The sequence below is a fragment of the Herpailurus yagouaroundi genome, unplaced genomic scaffold (genome assembly GCF_014898765.1).
Source record: "Herpailurus yagouaroundi ecotype Mexico unplaced genomic scaffold, PumYag 190, whole genome shotgun sequence".
In the NCBI taxonomy this organism is placed as follows: domain Eukaryota; kingdom Metazoa; phylum Chordata; class Mammalia; order Carnivora; family Felidae; genus Herpailurus; species Herpailurus yagouaroundi.
Genome location: NW_024412421.1, coordinates 10,170,658 through 10,188,166, shown reverse-complemented (window position 1 = coordinate 10,188,166; position 17,509 = coordinate 10,170,658). Strand labels below are relative to the sequence as shown.

The following is a 17,509-nucleotide window of genomic DNA, read 5'->3' as shown; positions in this document are numbered from 1 at the left end:
CAGCTGCACCATCTCTGGAGAAGGCCCTGTGGCCTCCTGTGGGGGAGGTCCTCCTTGCCAGACCCAGCCTCTCCTCTGCCCACCCAAGACCTCCAGTCCATATCTACCGGAAGCTTGGAAAACAAGAGTCACCGGGCCCTTGGAGGCTTGTCAACAGGGCACAGAGTCCAGGATCTGTGCCCTAGCCCCAAGGTAATCCAATCCTTACGTCTGGGTCTCTCCTCACCTTCGTACCCACCTAGCTGCTGCTTCCTACACTGCTTCGGGCGGGGTGAGGACCCACAGCTCTGATGAGGCCGCTTGAGGCCTGGAAAGAATGAAAGAAGGGTAAGGGACAACGTTTGGGAGCCTGGGCTGAGGGGGCACAAGCACCTTTGGGGAGCTCCAGTCCACAAATACGTAGCAGGCAGACAAGTGTCTCCACACCCGGGGACTGAGCGACGGGCAAAGGCTGCATCAACACCAGCTTCTGTTTGCAGAAGTGGGTCTCAGGCCTGTGTTAGAGGCCTGGAGGCTCTGGGCTGGGGATCTCCCAGGCTGCAGGGAGCTGGGCCCACAGCCAGCAGCCTTGGGAACACGTGGCCCCAAGCACTGCATGGCTTGGGAAAGACCCAGGTCTGTAGAGGCCACTGCTGGTTAGAAAACTGGAGTTTCCAATGGGCCAGGCCTGTGCCCTCTCTCATTTCACGTCTTCCACATTTGGTTTAATGCTTCCCTTAATGGTTTCATGAATTCTTGCCGGTTATGGATTGTCAACAGTCACTTTAATGCCTTTCTAAAGAGGTTGGGAAAGGAAGAAAGGGAGAAGGAAAACAAGAAGGAAAGGGAGCGAGAACGGAGGGGAGGAAGAAGGGAAAGAGGACTTAGGGAAGAATTTGAAGAAGTAATGTGGGATATTCCTACAGCCAGGCATTAGTGACCAATCAGAGCAGCCCTGACAGGTCCCTTGTGTTGCCAGGTGTTAACTTAAAATTTTTGTATTATTTATTTATTTCAAAAGATTTTCTTTATTTGTTTATTTATATTTGAGAGAGAGAGAGAGAGAGAGAGAGAGAGAGCTCATGAATGCACAAGAGTGCAGGAGAGGGACAGAGAGAGAGGGAAAAAAATCTTAATCAGGCTCCACGCTCAATGTGCAGGTGCTGAATCCCACGACCGTGAGATCATGACCTGAGCCAAAATCAAGAGTGGGACACTCAAAACAAAAACACAAAAAAACAAAAAAAAGAAGAGTTGGACCCTCAATGACTGAGCCACCCAGGCACTCCCTGGTTGACTTTTTACAGGTGCTGGCTTACAGGAGACTCAGGGATCCCAAAGAGGAACTGGAACCTGTTTGAGAGTATTTCAATATTCCAATAAGTCCTCTATTTAAAAAAATGTTTATATATTTATTTTGAGAAAGACAGAGCGTGTGCCTGTAAGTGGGGGAGGGGCAGAGAGATGGAAAGACAGAATCCCAAGCAGGTTCCACGCCATCAATGCAGAGCCCGATGCGGGGCCTGATCCCATGACTGTGAGATCATGACCTGAGCGGAAATCAAGAGTCAGACACATAATCGACTGAGCCACCCAGGCTCCCCAAGTTCTCTATTAATAAGGGACTCACTGGCTAAATATCAATCAGGCTTGGCCATAGCCATGTGATAGTTATGCCAGTTCAATGATTTAAGCCAGAAGGGACAGGGACCAGGACAAATAGTTTTGATCTGCTGGGGAGCTGGGATTATGGAGTGGCTGTACTGTTAAAGCCTGTTGATGTTAATGCCAAGCACAGCTATAAGTAAAAAGCCCATACTTCTACAGAAATAAAAGGCATCTAAATTGGAAAGGAAGAAGTAAAATCTGTTTATGGATGAGAAGATCTTATATGTAGAAAGCCTTAAAAACTCCACAAAAAAGTTTTTTAGAATAAATGAATTCAGCAAAGTAGCCGGATACAAAGTCATCACACAAAAATGAGTTGCATTTCTACACATAATGAACCACCTAAAAAGGAAATTACAAAAGCATCAAAAGAATAAAATGGTTAAGAATTAACCACCAACAGGTGGAAAACCTGTACGACAAAAAGTAGAAAACATTGTTGAAAGAAATTAAAGAAGGCATAAATAAATGGAAATATATCCTAGGCTCATTGGAAGACTATTATTAAGATGGCAATCTTACCCCAAATGATCTATAGATTCAGTGAAATTCCCATCAAATCCCAATAACCTTTTCTGCAGAAATAGGAAAACCTATCCTAAAATTCATATGGAATCTCAAGGGACCCCAAATAGCCAAAACACTCCTGAAAAAAGAAGAACCTTGATGGAGGACTCACATTTCCTGATTTCAAAACTTACAAGCAAGCTACGCAATCAAAACAGTGTGGCACTGGCATAAAAACAGACATGACAGTCCAGAAATAAACCTTCACTTATATGGTCACATAATTTTTGACAAGGGTGCCACGTCCATTTAATGGGGAAAGGACAATCTTTCCAACAAACGGTACTGGGGAAACTTGACATCCACATGCCAAACAATGAAGTTGGACCCTTACCTAACATCATATACAAAAATTAACTCAAAGCGGATCAAGGACTGAGATAGAAGATCTCAAGCAATAAAAGTCTTAGAAGAAAACATAAAACAAAAGCTTCACGACATTGGATTTGGCAATGATTTCTCAGATATGGCACCGAGGCACAGGTAACACAAGAAAAAAACAGACAAACCAGGCTTCATGAAAGTGAAAAACATTTTGTGCATCAAAAGACACTATCCACAGAGTAAAAAGAGAACCTACAGAATGAAAGGTATCTGTGAAGCCTGTATCTGAAAAGGGATTAACATTCAGAATATATAGAGACCCCCTAAACTCAACAACAACAAAACAAACAAGGCAATTAAAACCACGGAACAAAGAACTTGAAGAGACTGATCTACAAAGACGACACACAAATGGCCGACATCACCAATCGTTAGGGAAACGGAAAGCAAAACTACCGTGAGATGGGTACCACCTCACACCCATCACAACAGCTACTATAAAAAACAAACAAACCAGGAAACCGCAAGGGTCGGCAAGGATGTGGAGAAATTGGAACCCCTGTGTACTGTCGGTGGGCATGCAAAATGGTGTTGCCAATGTGGAAACAGTGTGGAAGTTCCTCAAAGTATTCAAAATAGAGTTACCATATGACCCTGGATTCTGAATATATACTCAGAAAGAACCGAAAGCAGGATTTTGAAGAAACATTTGTTTACCCGTGTTCACAACAGCATTATTCACAATGGCCCAACTGTGGAAGCAAGCCTAGTGTTTATCAGGGGTTGGATGGGTAAGTCAAGTGTGGTACACACATACAACGGAATGTTATTCAGCCTTACAAAGGAAGGAAATTCTGCCACAACATGTAGGAGGAACCTTGAGAACATTATGCTAAGTGAAATGAGCCAGTCACAAAATGATTCCATTTACAAGAGGTACTTAGAGTAGTGAAAATCATAAAGACAGAGAATAAAAGGGCCCAGGGGCCGGAGAAGAGGGGAATGGGGAGTTAGTGTTTAATGGGGATAGAGTATCAGTTTTCCAAGACAGAAAGAGTTCTGGAGATGGGTGGTGGAGACGGTCCCACAGTAATGAGAATGTACTTAATACCACTGAACTGTGTGCTTAAAAATGGTTAAGATAGAAGTTTTATGTTATGTGCATTTTACCACGGTTTTAAAAAAAAAAAAATGAACACAAAGAAAGGTTTGGAGAATAGAGTGAATAAATCCTGAGGTGGTCACCATTTAACCGCTGACCCCCCCAACCCCCATCCCTGCCGCACTCCATCAAAAAACCAGTCAGAGGTTCCAGGGTGTGGACAGTGGTCCGTGGGTCAGCGTCATGCCCAAGGTATCTAAATGAGGAGGAGGCCTGAGTCTGTGGGTTTGGAATATGAGGCCCTGAGGCTTAGGGACAGGGAAGTGAGAACACACTTCCCCTGGTGAAGCGAGACATGATTCTGGCAGGTGCCCAGGAGCTGTCAACTTCAGACTCTCTCGGGAGGCTCCAGCTTAGATCCCCTGGGAACAGGTTATATCAGAACAGGCCAAAGCCTTAACAGGTGCAGAGGGGGAGGAGGCGGGACTAGGAGCCACGGGGAGGGGCAGGGATACAGGCAAATGTGTTAGAGGGTGGAGGAGGCTGGTTTAAGGGAAGCAGCTGGCTGGCCACCACCATCCTCCTCCGGGTTTGAGGCGGGGACTTAGCATGCTTACCACCCCCTCCTGCTCCACAACTCCAGCTTTCACCGTGGTGGAGCTGAGATTCAGGTTGGCTTTCTTCACCAGTTTCCAGCTGGCTGGGGAACCCTGAAAGAGAAGGGGAGAGTGCCACATGGTCTGGGGATGCAGCGGGATGCCCTAGGACCAGCTCTCAGGGCTCATCCCTCAGGGCAGGTCCCCAGCAGGGGAGCAATAAAGTGGACGCTCCACAACCTGTGGGAGACACAACTGGTGAAGGCAGTCGCCGGCAGAAATGTGTATGTATGTGCAGGTCTGTGCACGGATAGGTATGTGCTTATGCTTGCGTGTATGCATGTTTGTGCACAGGTGTGTGTGATCATACACCTGCATGCGCACTGTGAACCCCCCTGCATATCCTACGCTCTGCCGTGTGCTAAGTTCTTCTATGAGTTCTCACTTCCTCCCCAGGAACATTGTCGGCCCTCAATGTTTTGTTTCCGCACGACGCTGTGTAAGTAGAAGGTGCTAAGAAACACCCACAGAACTGAACAGCATTCAATGCACCTGCCCACCCGTAGAGGTCAAAGGGCTCTCCCCACAACTGCTCCTGACCGTGCTGAAGAAAGAAACGTCTTGAGCATTATGGGCTATTTGGAATTTCTTGCTTGGAAGTAGGTACTGGTCCTTTCTCTCCTTGCATCCAGCCTTTCTAGGCAACTGGGGTGAAGCAGGGTGGAAGAAGGGATCTTCCAGGTCCCCAGCTGATATGGTGAAAATGGGGAATTTACTCTGGAAAGTGCTCAGAAACATAGAATTTTGTTCCTGGCTTGACCATGTCATCTTTGTGTAACTTGGGTGGGTCCCAGCCTTCCCCTGGCCTCCCTGGCTCTCATGGCAGGGGGCTGGCTGGCTGCTTTGTGCCTCTTATGTCTGCCCTTACCGTCTCCATGGCCCCAAGTGCTCAGCAGCGGCACCTCCAGGTCCAGCGGCACGTCAAGTTCCATGCACACACAGTGGATGAACGCCTGCCAAGTGGCCTGACCTTGAGTGTGCAGTCTGTTGAGCTGTAGCATGACACCCTGCGTGGCATCCTCGGCCTTGTTCCTGGAGCTCAGGTCCATCTTGGGGAGGAAGAACTTCACCTTGGCATTTAGCCATTGTGGGTCTTTGCTGAGCAGCCTCACGAGCAAGCTCCACAGGTTCTTGGTGCCCAGCTGGAGGCTAACGGGGTCCATGAGGAGCTGGCCCTGCAGGGATAGGGTAGGCAGGTGAACTGTGGAGCAGGTAAGTTGAGGGAGAGGTGAGCTGGGGGCAGGTGAGTTGGAGGACAGGTGAGCAGGGGTGGGGAGGCAGGTGAGTTGGAGGACAGGTGAGCGGGGGTGGGGGGCAGGTGAGTTGGAGGACAGGTGAGCGGGGGTGGGGGGCAGGTGAGGTGGAGGACAGGTGAGCTGGGAGACAGGTGAATAGGAGGACAATTCAGCCAGAAGGAAGCCAAAAAGGGTAGTCAAGAACCACCTCCCATATCTGGGGGGCAGTAAATAGGCAGACAAGTGGCTTCTTCATGGAGTCTCAATGCCTGCGCCCAGGGATTGGTCTCAGACAGCGGTTTGCTTCTTTTCCTTATCCCCCAATTATCTGTGCCTGTGTCCTGGCTCTGAAATGGTCCAGTTTATCTCCTGCAGATGGTTCCCGAGGATGCTTTATTTTTTCTTGTTTCCATGGACCTGTTTGTGCTGCTCTCTGTCTGAGCTAAGCTCATGGCAGAGACAACTAGTTGTCCTCCAAAATCTGTTCTCCCCTTCTTCGTTAGGACCAGAACCCCTGAATATTTCCTGATCATCTGGAATAGACTTTATTTCCCAGCCTCCCTTGCATTTAGAATTAGCCATCTTACTAAGTTTTGGCCAATGGGATATAGATGTAAGTGTTGTACATCTTTCTCTGTTTCTTCCTATTGCTTGGAATGTCAGCATGATGGCTGAACTTTGGGCAGCCATATTGGATCATGAGGTGGAAGCCAGTGCAGAGAAGGTGTTAGGTAAGCCTTTCCACCTGTCCTGAATTTCTCTTACATGACAAGGAAATACATGTCTATTTAAAGCACTATTTTTTAGGGCTTTTTGCTGCTCAGTGAAATTGAATCCAATCTAACACAAACCATCGCTCTCTCTCGAAGCAACTTCTCCTTTTCTAAACTGGCACTCTCAACCTGCTGGTAGGAATACCAATATAAGGCCAGGGGCACTTACATAGCAAAGCTTAAAAAATATGCAGTCCCTTTGATTCGGCAAATCTGTTCCTAGCACTCTAACCTTAGGATATCATTATAGGTGTGCATAAAATTTTTAATTGCAAAGCTGTTCGCCTCAAGACTTTTTATATACATAAAATTGGAAACAACATTAGTTGTTAACTAATTAGTTAACTAATTGGTGGTCCATGATACAGTGGAAAATGCTGTAACATTTCCAGATGAACTTTCTGGCATTATTTCCTTAACAACAGTAGCAAACACTTAGAAAGCACATACTATGTTCTAAGTGCTTTATGTGTCTCATATAATCTCCACATCTATGGAGACCCCACTTCTGAGAAGAGTGGGAGGCTCACCCAGGAGCAGCCTTAGCAACTCCCAGAGGCTGGGGCACAGGACTATGTGTCCTGAGGTTCAGACGGCAGCTGTTCCCTTGAGTCCCACCCACCAGAGGCCTCTGGGCACGTGTCCCCAGTCTCCTCTGGTCATACCTTGGCAACTGGACTGATGGCAATAGATCCTCTCTCAGACACAGAGCTTCAGAATTCATGAAACATGCTCACATCCATGGGGCAGGCAGGGATCACCATCCCCACTGAACAGACGGGAAGACTGAGGCCAACGAGGGGAAAGGATGTACCCAAAGTCATACTGAAAGTCCATGGCAGAGCCAGGCTCAGAATTGAGATTTATCGCCTGTCAGATCAGTACATTTCTGAGGCCTTGGAGCCCTAGATGGCACCAGACAAGTCCCCGGACTTTGTGTGATCTTGGTAAGAGGATGTGGTTATGGCCCAGGGTGCAGCTTCTTTTCCGGGCTACAGTGTTCAAAGTCCATGATGTCCATAAAGAAATCAGCCAGGACAACAAGGCGTCAGGCGGAAGTGAGGTGCGCCTGGACGGTATCATTTCTGTGGAAGTCCTTTCATCTTCAAATGTGTCCTCCTGCCGGTCTGACACAACGCCTTTATCTCTAGCATTAGTGCTCGATCCCCTCGGGGTACAGCATCACGCTCTTTAAGGGTAACCATCCCTGGGAGAAAGAGCACATTACATTATGATTGGTCATTGAGATTTCTATGATAATAGCCTTGGAGACAGAGGATTATAGTAGAAAGATCTTCAGCCCCAAAGTTAGGAGACGAGCATTCTTGACCAGGCTCTGTATCTAATTCTCTGTGGTCAGCATTAGGGCCGTTCACAGATATTCTCTTTCTCCTCTTTCTAGGCCCTTGGAAGGATTGCACTTCCCTGCTCTCTTGACATCAGGTATGGCCACAACACTTGCTTTGGCCAATGAAATATGCTGAAGAATGACACATGTCATGTCTGTGCAGAAGTTTTAAGAGCCAGTGCGTGATTCACCATGCTCTCTCTTTCCCTCTACCACAGGGACCGGCAGTATTCCAGATCTTGGCTGCTCCTTTAGCCTGGGTCCAGCAAGAGGATTATGCGGAACAGAGGTCCCAGTTGATTGACGATAGACAAGAAGTAGGATCAGGAAGTAAGCTTTTGTTGTCATAAGCCACCAGGACATTGGTGGTTGTTTGTTATTGGCCTATCCTAGCTGATACACTCATAGCATAGCCTTGAGCAAGTCTATTCTCTATCTGGGCCTCAGTCACATCATCTATAAGGTGGGTAAATCAGATGCCATCTCAAGGCCCTTCCTGATTTTCTGTGTCTCATGACTTTCACTCTCAAGCTGAATGGTGGCTAAGGGTAGGCTTGTTATATCAGGGGCAGCCCAGAGAGGTAAACCTGGGTAATCTGGGTAGGGAGCAGCTGGTAGGGAGTAGTAGGGGAGTGAGGGAGTGGGTGGGAGGGTAAGAGAGGGGGCAAAGGGTAGAGGTCACCTACTTGGCTTCCTGGTTCATCCTAGACGTTCGAGGGTGTCCGCAGAGATGGTCTCATGAGTACCTGGGCCAAGTCTTGTGCTATGAGCTGATTTTCAGGCTGTTTCCTTAGGGCAGGCTGCTAAAGAGAGGAGACAGGGTGCTCTCCTCAATGTTCCAGATCCCAAGAGGAATGCTGTTTGGAAGGCACCAGCCCTTACCCCTCCTCTGGAGACACCTCTGAGGTAGGTGTTCGATCCAGAAGAGTCCCCTTGCCCTCATGCACTGATCTTGTTCTTCCCCAACCACGGCTCCTCTTGTCCCTGGATTGTGTATAGCCCGACCCTCTCTGGCGTCACCTCCTACCACATGTGGCCCCTCTTCCTCCTCCAACTTGGACATTCACCTCACAGTGACTTGTGGCATCAGAGTGTGCCCTTCAAATCCAGCAGACTTATGACAGCCAATTCATTTGGACGAGAAAGGAAGAATCCTCATGACAGATGCCAATTTCCTTTCCCAGTAAAACTCGCAAAAGGGTATGATTTGCGGTTTTCTTTCTCATTACATTTGATGTATTTTTTTAGGCGGTTGCGAGTACACCTTCCTCTTCGTGAGAAAACCCAGAGGCACGGCCCGCTGCCTCAGCAGGAACACAATGAAATGACACTCTGGCACACATGCCTAAGAGACGCTGTCTAACAATAGAGGATGGGCAAGAAGAAAGGTGGCTGAGAAGTACATGGAAGAAAGCAAGCAAGGCAGAAGATGAGTGTGTGCCCTGACTGTGTGTCTATGAAGTGAGGACTGTAACTTACCAAGCCCCAGGGCTTTAGGTAAACCCACATAAATATGGCGCCCTCTCACATAACAAAGGTAAGTAACAGAGGGGCGCCTGGGTGGCTGAGTCAGTTGAGCTTCCGACTTCAGCTCATGTCAGGAGCTCACGGGTTCGTGAGTTTGAGCCCTGCATGGGGCTCCCTGCTGTCGACAGAGCCTGCTTTGGAGCCTGGGTCCCCCCCTCCGCACCCCTGCCTCTGTCCCTCCTCTGCTCATTCTCTCTCTCAAAAATAAATAAACTTTAAAAAATCTTTGAAAAAAAAAGGTAACTAGACAGGTTTGTGTTCCCCCCACACCCCATTTATACGTTAAAGCCCAAATTCCAAGTGTGACTGTATTTGGAGGCAGGGCCTTTGGTTCTTGGGTCATGAGGACGGAGCCCTCATGATGGGTTCAGAGAGCTTCCAAGAAGAGGCAGGGGAAAGCCTGCTTCCTCTCTGGTCCCTGCCACACGGGGATACAAGGACAGGGTGGCTATCTACAAAGGAAGAGTGGCTTCACCAGATACTGGATCCGCTGGCACCTTGATCTTGGGACTTCCCAGTCTCCAGAGCCATGAGAAATAAACGTGTGTCGTGTAAGCCACCCAGCCTGGGGTGTTTGGTTACAGCAGCCTGAAATGACTAAGACAAACCTGGCTGTGACCAGAGAAAGTAAAAGAGAAAAAAAAAAAACCAAAAAACCTCTCTAAGTAAATATGTAGATTTAAGGCAGAACCACTTAAATTACAGCAGGATACTTTGGATAGCTTGATAAAATCACAATAACAGTCATTTAGAGAAAAAAGGGCAGACACGACAAGTGTTCATATGCCTTAAATATTTCATAATAAGTATTTCGTAATAAACATATTAGATAAAACAAGAAAAAAATGAAGGCAATTATATCAAAGACTATTTGTTGGGAGAGGCAGGCAATAATGGGGAGGCTTCCAACCGTTGTAAAACATCTTATAAAGCACCGATCATTAACACTTTATGGAACGGTATTAAAAATAGAAAAAAACTGGCCACAGGAATGGAATCAAATTAGCTTCACACTCACTTAAAACTCACCAGCGAATCAATGGTATGAAGAGAAGACATATGGAAAAACACATAGTATTAACACACACGGTAATACAAGTGGTTTAAATTTAAGGAATTTTTTTTTAATTAAGTAATTAAGTTAAAATGCTCTGTATGGAAACCAGCTGCCATTTCACACACCCCCTCCCCCCGAATGGCCATAACGAACGAAAGGACCATACAAGCGTCTCTGAGGATAAGGAGACATGGGAAGTTTATATGCTGCGGCGGGGACGTGAAATGGAGCACATCCACTTTTTGGAAAAGTGTGGCAGGTCCTTAAAATGTTACCCCCGAGAGTTAACACATAACCCAGCAATTCCACTCCCAGATCTCCCTCCAGTAGACACGAAAACAGATGTTTGCACAAAAACGTGCGAACAAATGTTTGTTATCCGTAACAGCCCAACAGCGAAAGCCATGCAAATGTCCAAAAGCTTACAAACGGAGAGGCAAAATATAGTACATCTACACAGTGCAATGTGATTCGGCAACGAAAAGGAGCAAAGTACGGACACATGCTACGAGGAGGAACCATAAAAATGTTACGCCAAGGGAAAAAAGCTCCAAAGTATATCCTTATAAATAAATTCAAATGTGTGTGTATTTGCATACACAGAGACCCACTCTAGGCCTATACAACAAACTGGTGACAGGACTATGTCCGGGCAGGGGACGTGGAGAACACAGGCAAAGGAGAACCCTTTACGCTGTACTCTTTTGGACCACTTTGACATTCAAACTTTAAAAACAATTTTTTTTAATGTTTATGTTTGAGAGAGACAGAGCGTGAGCAGGGGAGAGAGGGGCAGAGAGAGAGAGAGAGAGAGAGAGAGAGAGCGGGAGACACAGAATCCAAAGCAGGCTCCAGGGTCTGAGCTGTCAGCACAGAGCCCGATGTGGGGCTCGAACTCATGAACCTGAGCTGAAGTCAGACACTTAACTGACTGAGCCACCAGGTGCCCCTCAAACTTTTTAATAGGCACATTTTTACAAACAAACAAACAAACAAACAAACAAAGAAAACTGTAAAGACATTTACATTAAAAATGAGAATAGACATTTCCCCGATGTGTAAGGAAGATAAATACATGGTGATAAGTGGGCCAAGAAATTATCAGTGTTGGCTCATAGAAATGGCAGTTCCCTCCATTATGTTAAATAATAAAACTAAAATAGAGGTAGGAAGGCAAGCAAAAAGGATAAACATGTGCATTAAGTATGACAGAGAGAGGCTAAACATTCAAATCAAAAAGTAATTCATACATATGGAGGACATATTTTCTTCTACATGTTAGTTGAACGTTTGCATGTGTGTTATGGGGACCAAACGCCACGTTCGATGGAAAGAACTGAACATCAGCGCAAAGAATACGGGCTCAGTGCCAGGCAAGGGCCTTTCGGCCTCAGCAGTTTCAATTCTCACAACTACACCTCTTGGATGTCCCGTATGCATTTTAAAATGTCCCCCGCTCCCAATGGCAATCCTGGCCTCCCTGTCCCCCTCCCACACTGCCTGCGTGCACCACCACCGTCCCCAGGTCAGTGAAGGGCGGCTTCCTGTTTCTTCGAGCTCAGGCCAAAGATGGGAACCTGGCACCACCATTTCTCACCTGGATTCCTGCACCAGCAGACCTGGTGCCTCTCCTCCCTGCCCCGACATCCTCCACGGAGGGCCTGGGTATCACTGTCACACTGTGACCCAAGGCAGGTGCCTCCGGCACACAGAGCCGCCCCCCTGACCCCAAGTGAAAGCCAGAGTCCTTTTCAATGCTGTTCAAATTGTTTGAACGGTTAAAAAAAAAAAAAATCAAACTTGACAACTTAAAGTTTTCATTTGACACTTATTTTTTATTAACTTTTGGCACTTTATGTTTTTGTGAGAAAACTGCATTTTGCCAAGAATGTTCAAACTTTAATAGAGCACACAGTTGCAGATGATATCTTCCTATACTTAGAAATCTTGCATCTTTCACATTTAATTTAGTTTATTTTGCTTTGTCTTTTTCTCCTTATTCGATGGGCCAGCAGCTGCTATCTCTTATGTTCAAAAAGAGAAAACACACTTTCATGTTCATTTATTAATTCCGTAGAATTTTTCCTTTTTTCCTTTTATAATTTTTTAATCTCCTGACTTATCTTCCCTGATTTACTGAGAGTGTTCCTTGTTAAGCTTATGAGTCAGTTTATTGTTTAAATCAGTTCTAGTCTTCTGATTTAAAAAAAAATAAGAGAGAACACTTTTGGCAAATTTCCATAAATTTATGTCAAGTTTATATCAAATTTATATCACATTACTAGTAGATTATAATTTTAAACTGAGTCATTTAAAATTTTTTTTTTCAACATTTATCTATCTTTGGGACAGAGAGAGACAGAGCATGAACGGGGGAGGGGCAGAGAGAGAGGGAGACACAGAATCGGAAACAGGCTCCAGGCTCTGAGCCATCAGCCCAGAGCCCGACGCGGGGCTCGAACTCACGGACCGCGAGATTGTGACCTGGCTGAAGTCGGACGCTTAACCGACTGCGCCACTCAGGCGCCCCGGGTGAGATATTTTTTAAACCTTTGCCATTAATTTTTTTTTTTTTTACTGTACCGTGCAAAGAATAAGTTCTATGCAATTTCTGCTTTAGGGAAATATGTTGAAATTTTCCTTTTTTGCTTGGCATATGACAAATTTTAAAATATTCCATGACATTTAAAAAGTTATTCTTTTTCAATAAATATGGATTTCTGTCCCTCGAATTATGCCAAAATAAAGTCTAAATGAGGCCAAAATTTAAATGTAAGAAGTTAAACCATAAAGGTACTAGGAGACTACAAGTATTCAATTTATAACAACTCATGAAGCTCTTGTTCAATTTCCTGCATTTTTTCCTATGTGCTGGATTTGACAACAAAGAACTTAAAAATTTTTAAGTGCTGGAGAAACACAGGCGGAAAAGCCTATCGACGTAATTTCGGAGTAGAGAGGGTCTAGGGTCTGACATCATAAAAGAAAAATGGAATGAAATTGATCAGATACAAATTAGAATTTTTGTATTGCCAAAGAACATGGCAAATAAAGTGAAAAGAGAAATGAAAACCTGGAAAAAATATCCGCAAGTTATCTTATTGACTGCAAGTCAATAAGAAAAAAGTCCAATGCAGCTGACAGAACAGTGGGCAAAGAACACGAACAGTTTGCCGTAAAGGAAATACAAATAGTTCTTGAGCATTTATGAGAAGATGTTTGACTTCACAGGAAATGAAAGAGATACATGCTAAAACTACAATAGACATACTATTTTCTAGCTCTTAGATGGTCAAACTATAGAGCTGGCAAGGTTGTGAATTAACAGGCATTTTGATGCACTGCTAGTGGGAGCATGTACGAATACAACTTTATCTATGGAAACTTCAAATGTCACATAACCATACCTAGCAATTCCATGCTCAGGCACTTAGCTCGCAGATATATTCGTAATGTGCAAAATAACTTATGTTCGGGAATACTTAATGTGCCCTTGTTTATAACCGTAAAAGTTTGGAAAAAAAAAAAACACCCTAACTGTCCATTGAAAAGAAACTGGTTAAACTGTGGCACATCCATACAACAATGCAGTTCCACGCAGCCATTAAGAGGGAAGAGGCTGAGGGATGTGGGATGACACGGAACAGCGTTCGTATCACGTGTGCCCATTCCTGTGGCCAGAGCTATCTCTCACCCTCAGCTCTGGTCTGGCCTCGTTTCTGTCTGAACCTCCTATCAGCTTCCCAACACCTCTCAGATAAAGTCACAGCATGTTAATATGCCTGCCCCAGAGTAGGTATACGTCAGGCCACCAGGAAAGGTTCAAAGTATGAATAAATAAATGGTCCCTCCCCACCTGGTTGCTGGCCACCTCCTGGCCCTCTCACGCACCTGCCGCCCTGCCTATGGGCAGCGCTCACAGCCCCACCTCCCCATCTTCCTGCTTGGATCACATGACTTCCTCTCCCTGCGGTGCCCCTTCCTGTCTCTTCTCACCTGTGCAACTCCTCCTCCTGCTCTCTTCTCCAGAAAGTCTGCCCTCCGAGACCTTGTCATGCCCCCGCCCCCTGCCACTGGCCTTCACCCCTTAGCGCTCTCTTCTTGCTCCTCCACAGCAGATCTTGTGCCCTGTCATTTTCTCTTGTCCCACCTGCTTCCCTCTGCATGTTGGTGATACCTTGAGGGCAGGGGCAGTGCCTGATTCCAGATAAGAGCAGACACCTTGCACCAGGGCCCTGGATCTGAGTCCCTACTAGTTGCCAGTTATATGGCTTTGGTAAGGTTACTTAAGTCTCTTGCTGCCTCAGTTTCTCCATCTGTAAAATGGGGATGTTGTAGATCAGGCTTCTAGAAGCGGAGCTCAAGACAAGAGGGGCTCCTGCAAAAGTTATGTATTGAGAGGGTAAGGGAAGTCTTGCTTCAGCCTAACACGTGGGGTGGGACGGGGTGGGGGGAGCTCTGGAATGTGAACGATGCCACAGAGTCTGTCCTGTTAAGAGGCAAGGAGGCTGGGTCATTACACCCCCATATCAGTCAGTCATTGGCTATGGGTCATACCCATGGTGTGGGGGAGGGAGGCATCTCTGTATGAAGTAATTCCTGTTAGCCAACGGCAACCCTTCCAGAAGGGTGCTGATGTTGGTGGCCTGGGACCACAGTGGATGGGGGATGGGTGCACTGGCTGGCTAGGAGCAAAGCAGGTGAGTGAGAGGGAACACCAAAAGTGTCTGTGATGGGCGTCCTAATATCTACCAGGCAAGGTTGTTGGGAGACGAAGCAGGCAAAATCCCTGACATGGCCTCCGGCCCACTAGACAGGCTTGAGACATGTTAGCTATGATTACAACCGCGTTGTTGTTGTTTCCTCCATAGCCCCAGCCTGTAGCAAGGGTCCAAAGAAGGAAGGGAGGGACAGCAAAGAGGACACAGCTTGAGTCTGAAGCTTCTGAGCCATGTTCCTTTGGCTTCTTCCCTCTTCCTGACTCCCCAGGCATGGATTATGGGGGAGCACCCAGAAGGCTGGGTAGAAAAGGGAAATGGGGCTGACGGGTCCACTGGCTTGTTGGGTCCCGTCTCCTTGTCTCTACCAGAGGGTCTCCCACCTGCCTTCCCTGTTCCCAGGGCTGGTGGGAAGGGTCAGGCCAAGGAGAAGGACCCATGGGAGGCCAGAAGCCTCGTCCACGGAGCACCGGCAGGCCTGGGTTCTGCCCCTGGGCCCCGGTGGGAGAAGAGAGGACAGAAGGGGGAGGCTGAGGATGGCCAGTGAGGAGAGAGGGACAGAGGTAAAGAAGGGTTTGGGTTTAACCTCAGCCCCAGAAAGGCCGTGGTTGGTGGGGTCATATGAAAGGCACCCTCTGTCAGGACAGAAACCTTAGACACTTGAACAGAAGTATCCCGCAAGTGAGAAAGAAAAATGCCGCTGAAGTTGGCTTCTCAGGACTGAGTGGACAGTCAGGCCTGGGGACCCTGGGATGGACCCGACCCACAGAGGCCCTCAAGCCCTCTCAGAATGCCCAATGCCAAGCCCTGAAAGAAGTAACGAGATCTGGGCCTCTGCCTTCCCCGAAGGGTGGCTGGTTACAGTCTAAGGCTTCAGAGGATGTCTGAGCCTGGGTGCATGACCCAGTGACCCAGACTGACCCAGTGGGCTCTTTCTAGAAGGCCGATGCAGCCCCACCCTAGGAATGGCCCTCTTTTCACTGGAGGGTTCCCTGGGGGGACACCTTCAGAAAGATGTTAGCAGAAGGGGCAGCCGGGTGGCTCAGTCAGTTGGGCACCTGACTTCGGCTCAGGTCATGATCTTGAAGTTCATGAGTTTGAGCCCTGCAGCGGGCTCTGTGCTGACAGCTCAGAGCCTGGAGCCTGCTTTGGATTCTGTGTCTCCCTCTCTCTCTGCCCCTTCCCGACTTGCGTGCGTGCACTTGCTCTCTCTCTCTCTCTCTCTCTCTCAGAAATAAACATTAAAATAAATAAAGATGTTGGCAGCCATTTCCTCCCTCAACCACAAAAGCCAGTGGAGCAGACAAGAGGGGTCCTTGACACAGGACCCCTGTGGGGGGATGAGGACGTGGGGGTGACTGTTCCTTTGAAAACCACCATCTTCATTATCCTCACAATGTCAGGCTCCTCCAGGACTTAAACTCAATTACAGGCCTTTATTGATGCAGAAACTGAGGCTCCCAGCAGTGAGGGGATCTGCCCAGGCCACTTCTAGAGAGCCGGCAGTTGAACAAAGGTCTCCTGGCCTTGCAGCCCCTCTAGGGGGTGGCGTGCACGGGTGGGGGGTGGGGAGGGATCCAGAGAGGGTGGAGCAGCCCAAGCCTACACCCTGGGCCTCAGGCCTGGGTGGTACCTGTCCCAAATCCAACGAGGCCTCTCTCTTCTCCTCACTGCAAACTGGGGAATCTGGGTCCCAGCCCGCATCACTAGGCTTTAAGTCACCTCCTTCACCCCTACCACCTTCCTGCTCAAAAGGCTTGAGCTCTCCTCTGGGATCGGGGTGCCCTAGAGCCAGCAGGGGACCAGGTAGTGGCCTTGCCTCTCCTACTCAGCCCTGGCAGCTTGGGCCCAGCACCCACATGAAGTGGCTGGGGACGCCTCCATGAGGCTTTTACCCAACATGTTCCTGGGCCTCCAGAAGGCTCTCCTGGGATCTGTCAGGTCACGTCAGGAGTTCACCAATTTGTTTGCACGTTAGAATAATGGGGGGGGAGGGTGCTTTCAAAAATTCCAAAGGGCCACACCCTGGGCCAATAACAGCGTCGTCTCTAGGGGTGGAACATCAGCATCGGTACTTCTGGAAGTTCCCCATGTGATTCTCATGTGCTGACAAGCCTGGGAACTAATATTCTAGGCACGATGACACCAGTTCTCCACTCCCAGCTGGGGGAGACTAGTTCTGTGTTCCCTTACACTTGGCACCCTGCTTCTCCAGTAAACCAGACCCAAGTGATTCTTGCCCTCTGAAAGGTTGGGGACAGGAAAGCCACCAAGACAGCCGTATTTAGACGAAACCCTGTGGGTATCCCCCAATGACTAACACTTCCGCCTCCAGCCTGTTCCTTGGCAGGCTCTGTGGCTCTCCCAGCTGCTCTCACACAGGCTCGGGCTCAGCACAGTTCCACCAAACTGGAAAGGAAGCCAAGGTCTGGAAATCCCCTCTTTGTCTCCAACCATCCTTCGGTGAGAATCCCAAAGGAATTTAGTTTCGGGATTTCTGCGGGACAAAGTCAGTCAGAGAAGGGAAATACCATAGGATCTCACTCACACATGGA

The 17,509-nt window shown here is 47.6% G+C and overlaps 1 protein-coding gene across 14 annotated transcripts in view; it reads right to left on the bottom strand.

Annotated features, from left to right (window-relative positions):
- Positions 1 to 17,509, bottom strand: part of NLRC5 (NLR family CARD domain containing 5) — an 85,965-nt gene that overhangs the window by 51,652 nt on the left and 16,804 nt on the right. For 7 of the 14 annotated variants that reach the window (XR_005797711.1, XM_040498076.1, XM_040498079.1 and 4 more), the window contains exons 2-6: positions 8,339 to 8,455; positions 6,970 to 7,511; positions 5,165 to 5,471; positions 4,258 to 4,350; positions 227 to 307 (exon numbers count right to left, since the gene is read on the bottom strand). Coding sequence is in view for 13 of the 14 variants with exons in the window: in XM_040498076.1 (XP_040354010.1) it covers positions 227 to 307; positions 4,258 to 4,350; positions 5,165 to 5,459 (469 nt within the window). In the remaining variant the exon portion in view is untranslated. The remainder of the gene's footprint in view (positions 1 to 226; positions 308 to 4,257; positions 4,351 to 5,164; positions 5,472 to 6,969; positions 7,512 to 8,338; positions 8,456 to 17,509) is intronic. The other 7 variants (XM_040498089.1, XM_040498082.1, XM_040498083.1 and 4 more) reach the window with 5 other exon arrangements.